The sequence below is a fragment of the Glycine max genome, chromosome 14 (assembly GCF_000004515.6).
Source record: "Glycine max cultivar Williams 82 chromosome 14, Glycine_max_v4.0, whole genome shotgun sequence".
NCBI classification, from domain to species: Eukaryota; Viridiplantae; Streptophyta; class Magnoliopsida; order Fabales; family Fabaceae; genus Glycine; species Glycine max.
In genome coordinates, this window is record NC_038250.2 from 4,030,885 (window position 1) to 4,043,776 (window position 12,892).

Below are 12,892 nucleotides of genomic sequence, written 5' to 3' on the forward strand. Positions count from 1 at the left end.
GACTGCTTTAGCTTTATATTGTGGGATACAATACGTTTATTCAAGTTTCTATGCTTCGAATGGGCAGTGCGAGTGAGATTATATATATATATATATATATATATATATATATATATATATATATATATATATATATATGTATATATATGTGTGTGTCACGTGTGTGTTTGTTAGAATGTGTAACATGTTGCCCATCGCGCACGCCATGAAAATTTATTTGACTTACTACAGTTATATATATATAGGACTCTTTTTTTTGTCTTAAATCATGTTAACAATTTAATTTTTATCTAGTTCAAAGTATCATTGAAGTAAAAAATTAAGGAAAATCCTGAAATAGGAAATGTTACGTAAAATTCAAGTAAACTATACCACAACGTATAAAAATGACAAATAACACAAAATTCTTTTTCCTGAATTCTTAATAGATCGATTGAATAATAATAATAATAATATGTAAAAACCATTTTATTCAAGACTGCAGTAGCAGTAACATCTAGCAAAAGTTGTGCCACGGAGATTAATTGCAACCAGTGAATGCAAAAAGGTTGTCAATCTTGGGCATGATGTAACCCAACATGAAAAGGCAAATTAAGCAATAGCATAGCTTGGTGTGTGCCAACAAAAGCAAATCATATTGCAAAGTTTCTATACAAAAGGAGGAACAAGTCTCTCATTTTTTCTGACAGATAAAAACTATCTCTTAGCAATGGTTTCTATACAAAAGGAGGAACAAGTCTCTTATTTTTTTTCTCCACTTGGTTAACAATCATCTGTTGTGTCTCAATTTATAGCCGATGCATGCAAATGATTTCAAATATCAGTTTATTACTTTAAGTATTATATGCATATCAAGGATTAATGTGATATGAATGAGAGATTTTTATCTTGGCAAAGGTGGTTTAAAAAATTGGTGACACTTTTTTTTAAGGCAAAGGTGTAATATTATATATAATGAGAGCAGAAAAGTACAAGAATTACCACTGTCTAATTACAGCAACAAAAATGTCTATCTCATAATAGGTGAGGTGCGAGTTAAAATATACCTAAAGAGTCTATTGCATAGGCTATAAATTGAGACACAACAGATGATCGTTAAACCAAGTGGAGAAAAAAATAAGAGACTTGTTCCTCCTTTTGTATAGAAACCATTGCTAAGAGATAATTTTTATCTTTGTCAGATATTTTAGATGTTTATTATCTTATATTTAAATAAAAATTGGTGAAACTGTGCAATATCATTTGCTTTTGTTGGCACATGTGTAGCTATGCTATTGCTTAATTTGCCTTTTCATGTAGGGTTGCATCATGCCCAAGATTGACAACCTTTTTGCATTCACTGATTGCAATTAATCTCCGTGGCACAACTCTTGCTAGATGTTACTACTACTGCAGTCTTGAATATATATATATATATATATATATATTCATTTATAATAAGCTTGTATTACAGAAGTCAGTTTTATTCCCACCGTGTTTGCTGAAAATAAGGTTTGACGCACTCATTAACGAATTAAAACTTGGTTATCCCTTCCCTATGTGACCAAAATAATATCAGAATATTTGAGTACATGAAATACACTCCAACCCTACTTGCATGGATTACTCTCCAACCCGTTTTTGTCTACGTTGATAAAAAATGCAAACCCTGTTAGAATTAGTTAATAGTAGTAGTAGCATACTAATACTGATATACTCCTGAAAAATTAAAAAAATATATTAACGAACGGTTTGACACAAACTTTAACAAAAATAAAATAAAACTTATCAAAAAGTTAATAATATAAAGATTTAATATAAATAAAAAGTTAATAACTTCTGATTTGTCGCTACTATTGATTGAGTCAAGTCTTGTTAAAAAATGTCACACGCAATAAGATAGTCTAATTAATGGTATCCGTAAAAAGTTAATAACTTCTGATTTGTCGCTACTATTGATTGAGTCAAGTCTTGTTAAAAAATGTCACACGCAATAAGATAGTCTAATTAATCGTATCCGTATATACATTAATGAAACGCGTCTCTGAGAGTCAAGTGGTCGACAAACTATTGCAATTAAGTTTTTCTAAATTTTATTTTGAAATTTTTAATTTATTATTTTGTTTAATTTTCTTTTGTCAATTTTTCAAATATCTTTCATTTATTCTATTTTTATATTTTCTAACCTTTATTTTCTTCCCTGATTTTGATTTTTTTTAAAAATAACTATTAAAATTTAAAAACACATTCATTCATTCTTCAAAATACATATTTTATTATATATACTAATATTATAAAGAGAAAAAAATATAAATATACATTAATATAATATAAATTATTAATAATTATTTTAAGGGTTAATAACTTATTTGATCCTAGCTACACTTGTCAAATATTGCGATGTAATTCCTATGCTTCAAAAGTCTACATTTTAGGTCTTATACGAGTATTAGAATTTTTAAAACCACAACAAAATTAAAATTGATAGTGTAAAACCACATGAAATGGTGGCATATACAATGGCTTGCTATGAACACAATGATGACACCAGAGTTGCGTCACTTGACAATGATCTGCATCACTAATTTGGCTTTGGTTCGGTTGGCATATTTATGATACATAATTACAAATCAAACTGAAGGGCACTTGGAGTCATCAGCGTCCCCTGATGCTGTGGTGTTGAACGATAATGCCTCTGCAATTTCACCTTGTAACAAAAAAACTCAAACATATCATTGTACAGGATATAGAACAAACCATATATAATGAATGTTTCGGTAATCATAAAATCTTACGGAGTCGAGGTCAAAGATCATTTATAAATATTCTCTTCTCTCACCTACTAAGATATTTTTTTAGGGATGAAATTGTGACTATCATACTAGCACCAACACAAAAATAGTTGCATTACATCCTTTGAGTAAGACTCCCAAACCACCTACACAAAATAACAATTAACTATATAGCATTGAATTCCTTAAGAGTGTGTTTGGATGGAGAAATTTAAAATTTTGAGAAATTTTAAATTCTAAGAATTTCAAATACTTCAATTAAAATTCTTTTATTTTCAAAATTTTGTGTTTGGATAAAAAAAAGTTAAAATTATGAGGATGAAAAAAAAAATATGATTGGTATGTTAGTTATACGTGTTCTTCTATGCTCACACCGATATTTTAGGAACTCAGACGGTGTTTCTTGGAGAAGACTGTAAGAAGAGAATTTCAATTTCTCACCTTTTAGAAGGAAATTGAAATTCCAGATTTTTAGTTGTTTAAAATTCTGTTTTAAAATTCTAAAATTTTAAATTCTTCATAAAAAGCATCCAAACAATGAATTCTAAAGTATAGAAATTCAAATTCTCTTGATAAATTACTTTCCTCATTTAAAATCTTCTATCCAAATGCACTCTTAGTTAAATTTGTCACAAAATAAGAATTCATGTACTTATATCGGTTCGCTTCATTGTATCAAGTAATCTTTGGTATAACTTCAAATCATCACTACCTATATTCTTATTTCCTCCTCGAAGCCATCTGAATGTATATTTCAAGTAGCAGTTAATCACATAAATTCGATGCATCCATCACAATATAGTTAATTAAGAAGTGTCTTACCTTGCCCCTACGAGTTTGTTTTGTGTAACTCACACTTTTATTAATTTAATTTAAATTTTAAAAAAAATTGTATTTCATTCTATTTTACCAAACATTACATTAAACCGCTTCTGGTCTGTGTTTTGACCACACGAGTACCCCTCCCAAGCACTTTTATTCTGAAGTTCAGTATATGTTTCACTTCAAAAAGAAAAATATTTGATAGACAGCTCAAATGACATCCAACACTGAGAAAGAAAAAATAAAAAAATATAAATATGATAAGATTTATAATGTGATAGGAATATAGAGAGAAATGAAAAGTGTGAGTGAGATATTTAAAATATATGTTTTATGTATCATTATTCCTTTAAGAATTTGGTATGTCGGGTTGGTTTGGACTTTTGATGAGAATCCTAAAACTGTCTAAATATAAGAGACTTATGATCAAGAATAGCACTAAACAGTCACAGAATACCTTTGGTAACAGTCATACAAGGCTTAAGTGGAAAAAAACAAAAACTCAAAGACACTCTCAAGAATTTTGATTGCTGAAGACTCATACTAAGTTGAAGGCCCATATCGAATATTTTTTTCTATTTTTGTAATTTTTTATTAAATAAATTGGTGTCTTTTCTGCACCTCATCTACACTATATGTATTGAAGTCATTTTGATGAAAAAGAATTTTGACATTTTGAGAAAATACATGTGTATTTTGTGAGAACTTCTCTTTATGTTTCTTGCTGAATCAATTTCGGATTTATCAAGATTGAACTCTTGTGACGTATACCCTTGACCTATCTTTCATCTTTGGAAGTGACATCATTCGTTTTTGTGATTTATACCAAACGATCTACTCCTAATAAGCATCATATCAACTTTGGAGGCCGGTAGTGTGGTTACTAATAAGAGCTCGTGTTGATGGAGGTCTATTTTTAAGTCACGGGGAATCAAAGAGAAGTCAGCTTTGGAGGCCTAATAATTTCTCAAGGGGAATCAAAGAGAAGTGCCATAGTTTTCTTTGCGTGGATTTGTTAGAGAGAAAGAGAGTGAAAATGGAAGGTCCTTGTGTCTATATATGAAGAGAGGTGATCATATTTCATGAGTGACTTCTGAAGGGATGAACCTGTCGTAACCATTTTGTAATGTTGGACACCTTTTTTTTCTCTCATGTAATGTCTTAAATCAAGTGTGGACTCTAATTTATGATAGGCTAGGAGTTTCTTTTTTTGTTCTTCCTGTATCTTGCTTGGATTTCTTTATATTCCAACATGGTCAAATTCTATAAAACGAAAACAGGACACTGTTATTTCTTTTAGGGGTCCAAAAAAATGTCATTTGAGTACTTCTTATTTATTGTATTGATTAATTTTTTAATTATTATTATTTACTTTTCTTTCCTTAATTAGAGAATAAATATATAAAATAATTAAAACTTAAACAAAGATAGAGATATAATTGACAAAATAGTAAACGAAAACAGGACATTGTGTTATCTCATATAGATTTGGGGTCCCAAATGTTGTAATATTATTCTTGGATATCCAAAGCATAAAGCATGTGCTTCAATTCATGGATGATTTCACTTTCAGAAATTAAGGTTCAGTCTTCTTAGAGAATAGAGCAAGTATTGGGGTATGGATCATGATCTACCACATATAATGGACAAGGTGGAGGAAAGTTAGCATAACAATAAGCTATTGGCAATTTTTTCTCTAAAGTTGTTTCAACTTTCTGTTCTCCTCCACCACCACCCTGTTGCTCATCGGAAGCGTTTGCATCTGCAACACTTATAAGGGTAGCATTGCTGAACTTTTTTCGAAACTTATTCGTCAAGCAAACAGAATCGATTGTATCTCCAGTCACCACCACTTGATCTCTGCTTTCACCTTCTAATGCCACTGAATGCACACCTGCATGTATGTTTGATTTGGCCACCTTAATTAGAAACAGCATATATAAGTTAATTATGAGCATAAATAAGTACTGTCAAGTATAACTCAATTAGGATATGTTATTTAGACTGAAAATTAAAAATTGAAATTACTAATAATAAAAGCTGTGTTTGATTTTTCTTTTGGGAACTCCATATTCAATTTGAAAGTAATTTCATTTTAGTGATATGTTTAGTTACCCTCAAAAAGTATGATTACACATTGTCTGAAAATTCAGTTTTTGTAAAATCAGTTTGTGAACTTAAGTCTCACTTAAACTTAATATTACAAACTTTAATCTAAACATGCACTAAGAAATATGATGCTCATATAAAAGTTTGTAGAAAGTCATTTTAATGTCTTTGACCATCACATTATTCATCTTAAAATCAATTTTTTCTGTCAATTGTATAAATTATTGTATAAGTAACATTTCTCAATAATAAACGGATAATTGTACCTTGAGAGGCTGCAGCAATTTTCAGTGCCTTGCTTCTGCATTTGTCATTCTCCATGTGCACCTGGATAACTATTTTCTGCAGAAGTGGAGAGCTTATTACTGAATCAAATTGAACCTATGCAATAATTTAATTACTAACAAATGCAAGTGGTCTCACCTTCATGTTTGGTAATTTAAAACAGAGGACAGCTTTAGCTTTATGTTTGGGGAGAAGCTTTAGCTAGTGATGTTCTGGTTTTTCATGGTAGTGGTGCAATTAGGAGACCGTTTATATATCCGCATGTAACAGTGATCTTTGCATAGAAATATTAATTAGTAATGCTTTTCTATCATACTTTTTATAATTTGCTTAAAACTATTAAATTTCATTTTATAAGTAATGAGATCTTCTAAAAATAGAGAACAGAAACCATCTTATTTGACAGGTTTCCTGTGAATTTTCTACGACAACAAAATCATAAAAAGTCATAAACATAAATATTAAAGTTCAACTTAATTTAAATACACCGATAATATAAAAGATTTTTACATTATTATTCAACTATATATTATTATATATGATAATTTTGTTTTATAATAATTATTTGAAAAATCATATTTAAAATAAGTTTTTTATTAATTGATAATATAAAAAAATTTATACTCTACATGGAAATTAAACTCTTATCAATATTTTTTTCTGTATTATTTTTGCTGACTTAGAGTAGACATATTGCGCAAGACGCCATGGAAACTGGTTGATTTCTATATTTTTCAGTTTGAATCCTTCTTCCATTTTACACTTATGATGGGAAATTAGGTGACGTTTAACGACAAAATAAAGGTAAATAATAAAGACAGAGAAGAAAAACCACATATGAAAGACTTGGCCCCGCGTTTGAAGGTAAAAACAAAATAACGAAGAACGTGGACTCTCTTTGAAAGACTTGGCCCCGTGTTTCAAGTTCTATTTTAAATTCGATTATTAGATATGTGTGAATCATTTTGTGGGACCAGCAAATTCCTAGTAGTTAAATGGAATCTTCTTAATGATAAAAAATTTGGTAGAAGACAATGATGTTTGTTAATCTATTGAGGCTGGATTTGTTTTAACTTAATTTTAATAATATATGCTTTCTTTTCTTTAGAAAGAAGTTTGTCAAACATTTTTTTTTTTGAGAAACTTTTAAAATTAAGTAGTTTAATTTTATTAAAGAAAATGAAAAAGTAGCTTTATAAGACTAATTGGGTGAAGCAACTTTTGGGGGATAAAAAAGGGAATTTAGATCCTCTTCAACCAAGTTAAGTCAAAATCCTGTAAAATTTCAACCTTTAATGTGTTATTGTAGAACAACCAAGAAGGGGAGAGAACGTAATAGACGGGTCTGAATTTAAAACTCATAGAGAAGTGAATAAAATAAGAAAAAGAATGAAATAAATTTATAAATTTAAATTAGCTTATGTATCTACATATTAATTTGTAGAAATTTTTTTATAATAAATTTTTTAGAAGTTGATTTTTAACTTGTATATAAATTAATTTTAGTTTAAAATAGAAGTTTATTTTATTTTTCATTTATTTTCTTATAAATGTTTAATGAAAAAATTGAAAAAAAAGAACTTTAAAAAGAAAAATCCTTACCCTCAGTTTGATGGGTAGAAAGAGAAGATAGGAAGAAAGAGAGGAAAAGTGAGGGGAAGAATGTGGGTTGGTTAACTGAAAGAGAAAGGAGATTTTTGAAATTTTCAGTGCAAAGGAGAGAAAATAAGAAAGAATGATTACTCAAGGACAAATGTTCTTAAAGTAAGGAGACAAAAATTGTGATTGATAACTTATATTTGCTTTCAAACTACACTCATTTATCATTCGTCCTGTAATTTGCGGTGTATTAGCATACCATTAAATAAATTATAAAAAAAGTAATATTTATTTTTTATTTTTCTTTATTTTTTTCAATTAAATCACTTTTATTATTTTTTAAAATTTACTTTTTTTTTTCTCTTCCCACATATTTCCTCTTATTCTCTCCATTATCTTTTTCACAACCAAACACAAGGAGAGAATGAGGATCCAATATAAAAAAATGTGGTTTTTCTTCTCTGTCTTTGTTCTCTTTGTTACCTAGTCATATCTTCTTACTGTCTCCGACCCCATGCTTTCTATCTTCCCTACTTTCTCTGTCCCTCCATCGCTAATATCTCGTTTTTCCTGAGTTACTTTTTTTAGTTAAAAAAATAGCTGAACATTATTTTATTTTTTAAATTCTTATTTTATATTGTAACTTTAGTATTATTTTTACACTAAAAAAACTAGGAAAAATATTGTCCAAAAATTAATTCATAAGTGTTGGAAAATATATATTAAAATTATAATTGAAATAAGATAAGAATTAGTATTAAAACATATAATTTTATTGTTTCTTATATAAAATTTATATGTTAAGATATTATAATTATTTTTTAAACATATTATTATAATTACTTTTAAAATTAATGATATAAAAAATTATACAATTGAAAAATTTATGATTTATAAAGATGTGATTGAATGAATATACATACATATATATATATATATATATATATATATATATATATATATATATATAATCAATAATTTACTCATGAGATTTCAAAATAAAAATATATAAATAATATAATATTATGATAATATAACAAATTATAAATATTATATATATAATTTATAATATCATAATAATATATCTTGTAAAGTATATTATATCAAATAACATTTCTGTAAGCAGAATATCATAATAAATATTATAATAGTATGTGATATATTAGAAATAAATATTCAAAGTCTTCTACCTAAGTCCACTCTTGTCAACGGATGTAAACGTCTTTCAAAACACACGTCTTGCAAATTTTGAGTGGAAAATATATTGGAGGGGGAGTGACCCGTGTTGGAGGAAAAAAATTTAATACAGATTTTGATATTTTGAATTAATAGACTAGGGTACTCTACATCAAATTATCTTTCTAGAAGCAATTCTTACACTAATTGCCAGTATTTTATTATCTAATTAATAATATTTGCGATCATGAAATATATCAGTTAAAGAAAAATATTTTCTCTAGCACAAATAAGTCCTAGACACTTTTATTGAAAATGTTACTATTTATAACATTTTTATCCAACTTAAATAGGATTATTTCTGATAAAAACATAGTGCTTGTAATCCATAAAAAAGCACACACATCAGCGCATCACAATCTCAGGCCTTGAGCTCCACACATCACTATTAATTGAGATACCTGAGTGTAAAGAACAGGGCAATTGGTCCATCGCATTTTGGAAATAGTTAAATAATTGAACTGTTTTGAAACATTTATTTCATATATAAAAAAATAAGCATTTACATCTTTGTCTTTGATTATTATTTTTTTCACGATGGCAATATGTTAAAATTAGTTTTATTGGTCTATGTAGGTATCGTTGGCAAATCCACTCAACGTCTAGCAACTGTCTGGTCAGAAACGGTGGCTGAGTAAAAGTTTTATTTTTTAAAATAAACTTTTTTACCAATTTTTTTTTTTTAAAATAATACTTTTCAGTATTTGTAAACTATAAATACTTATACTTTTCATTTGATAATTATTTGTATTTTTTCACTTGTGTCATAAGCACACAAGTTTGTGGTATTATTTGTATTGACCGAAGTTCTAAAAAAAACAAATACACAGGCTGATAATTGAGGAAATTTCTATGAAGTAGGAAGGAAGAACATTAAGATCGATCGACACAGACAAATGAAGGGTTGTTTTTTCTTTAAGAAATTTCTTTGATAGAAGATTGCTGTCTAGGACATAATAGTCACTAACGATGACTTACTTTTCTTGATTTTGCCTGTAAGAAGGTGGAATATGATGCAATTGGAGGTGTTTACCAATCATTCAAATATATTTAATTCAACCAAATAATTAAGTATATGTAATTAATATCTTAAATTTAAGACTGAATCATTTGAGTAATGAATTTGATCCTTAATCCAAATAACAAACACTATAGAGTTTATAAGAATTCATGCCCAATATTGATCAATCAATTAAACTAAATTTTATTGGTTTGATTCTTATTATACAAACTGATTTAATTCAAACAGAATTTTACTATATTATATATCCAAAATAATATATATATATATATATATATATATATATATATATATATATATATATATATATCAATCAGTACACATGCTCATGTGATAAAAATTTGTTTTAACTGTGAATTTGCAATTTATTTTATATTTATTCTTTGAGAAATTGTAAAATTAATTTCAACTTATAATTTATATTTATATTTAAACTATGTTGAAAATGATTACATATAATCAATTAAGAAAATTATTAATAGTTTCTAAAATGCATCTCCCACCTTATAACATAATCAAGAGTTAATCAAAAGATCGAGGAAAAATAATTATAAGAGTTGTATTTATTCAAATAATCAATTTATTGTATACTATTAATTATTTTATTTTAGGGGATGATTTATTTTTAATAAAGGAGAAAACTAAAAAAAATATTTTGGGCTTAATGACCCCTTCTTCTTACCTATTTTCCCGTGCAATGAGAAACTTGGAGTTAAGTTTTTTTTTAAAAAAATATTGGGAATTTAATAAATTTTATTATTACAGTAGTTTCAAGAAATCAAATTTTCGCAATGCGTGCCGCAAAACTGTAATATTAAGAAGATATTACAGCTAATTAATTTTTGCTTATATCTTTTAGAACAACAACAGTAATTTTAATTTCACAAAAGGAATTTAGAAGTATCAAATTATTGGAACTTGTGCATCGTAAAATAAATAAAATTAACTGCCGCAGTTTAATCTCTAAAGATAATTGTATTTTTCTTTTTAATTTTTCAAGAAATCAAATTTTCGCAATTTAATTATGTCCCAAAATGGATTATTAATATAAGGCATTATGCTTAAATGAAACTTTTTTAAAAGAAAAAAAGCTTAAAGAAATAATAATAACAACAACAGTAAAAATAACATCAATAATAATATCAACCACAGTTATAAATAAAACATAGAGATAAAAAAAATATTTACTTCAAGATGATCATTCTTAAAGAACACAATGCGTCAAATAATTCAAAGCAATTTACGTGCCTCTAACTTTTGAGCTCTAAAATATTAAAATATTTAAACTAAATTATAGACCATATGCTTTACACTAACATTTTTTTTAGAGGATCCTAATGTTTGATGGTGTCCTCTTTATACATACTAATAGGAAATAGGCTCAACTGCCAATTTCTTTTATTTTTTAGTTTTAAATTAAAAATAAAAAATAATTAAAAGAAGTAAATATTTGGTACATTTGAGGAATTATTTATTCTAATAACTATATTTGAGGAGTTATTTTTTTGTAATTAATAACTGTTTGATTCAAATGTGGTTTTTAGAATTAATTAGATGATAAAATGATTTAAGAAAATGTGTATATCAAATAAAAGTAGTTATTTTTATTAATAGTTATAGTTAAAGGAAAAGAGGATGAAAAAAAGTGATTCTCCCAATATATGTCTGGCTTCTTACATAAGTGAGATTAAGAAAAAACTTCAAGCTACAATAATTGAATAACTTACTTTTCAGTTGTTTTTCATTAAGATAAGATTATTTTTGTTTAAAAGTTTGAAATATGAATTGTATATCTTATTCTTAATTTTTCAATATAAAGAATACATCATTTGAATAAGTATAACTTAAAACATGTCTTTACACGTTGCCTAACATAAAAAAAAAAAAAAAAGACTCATTAATCTTTATTTCTCTTCAAAAGTTTTTCTTTCTTTTTTATATTCTTTATTTTCAATGTTTTTACATACCAGACAAAATTGAGTGCTCACACACCTAATGAAGGTAACATAAAATCTTATTAAATTAATTAGTCAAATTAACAAAAACTCATATTTTCATACAATATTTTCGCATCTAATAACGTTGCTGAATATAAATAATAAAATCATTTATATGTCTAACAACTTGCACCATTCTCAGCATGATTTAAAAATAGCTTCGAGGGAGGACTAATGTTTAGTCTTAGCGTTGAAGGCCCGAAAACAACGTCAATATTTTAAAGACAATTATGGTAATTATTTAAAATTAAAAGAAATTGGCTGGTTGCCGGAAGACTAATTTCAAGAGTAGAGTTTTCCGCTTAACGATCGATGGAATAAAAAAGTTGCATTCTTTGTGGGGAAAAATCCAATTGATAGATGTTGGATGCATCAATTCGTGACCGCCATAACCTACTAAAAGGGTTTGTGCATATGTATTGTACATAAAATTTTGGCAGAAAACCTAAATCGTGAATTTACTCAGTCTTCATTAACTTCCATGTTAAATGTATATCCTTTGAAATTTAGGTTAATAGATTTTCTAGAAAATGAAACTAGCTTCAGTCACATATAACAAAATATCTTTTTACATACATGCACTTCCAAATCTAAAGAAACTTTTGAACCTTATCATTATTCCATATCCTAAGCAAAGCATAACGCTTTTTAATTTAGATAAATATGGTTTTTCCTATCCTTGTGGTGGAAAGGTCAAAAGCCTTATCCATACAATCACAAGAAGAAAACCAGGAGAGGTAATTAATTAACTCAGAGGATGGAGCAGCTATTAGGGTATGGATCATAAACTACGTGATGGTACATAGGAGAATGATAGGTGCCACACATGGGACAAGGTGGAGGATAGTTTTCATTTGTCTCGGTTTCATCTTCCTCTTCTCCTCCATCTTGGCCACCCTCATCTTTTTCTTCTTTCACTTCTTCCACACTTAATAACGTTGCATAACTGAACTTCTTTCTCATCCGGTTGGTTAAGAAAACAGCATCGATTCCTTCTCCAGTTACCACCAATTGATCACTGGTTTCGCCTTCAAATGCTAATGATGAACACC

At 27.5% G+C, this 12,892-nt stretch overlaps 1 protein-coding gene across 1 annotated transcript; it reads right to left on the reverse strand.

Moving 5' to 3' along the window:
* Positions 1-5,085: 5,085 nt before the first annotated feature.
* LOC100811176 (uncharacterized) lies at positions 5,086-6,211 on the reverse strand. Its single transcript, NM_001369175.1, has 3 exons — positions 6,126-6,211; positions 5,969-6,044; positions 5,086-5,487 (listed from the first exon to the last, which is right to left on the reverse strand). Exons 1-3 carry the CDS (start codon positions 6,129-6,131, stop codon positions 5,186-5,188), a joined length of 384 nt encoding a protein of 127 aa, NP_001356104.1. The 5' UTR covers positions 6,132-6,211; the 3' UTR covers positions 5,086-5,185.
* Positions 6,212-12,892: the final 6,681 nt, after the last annotated feature.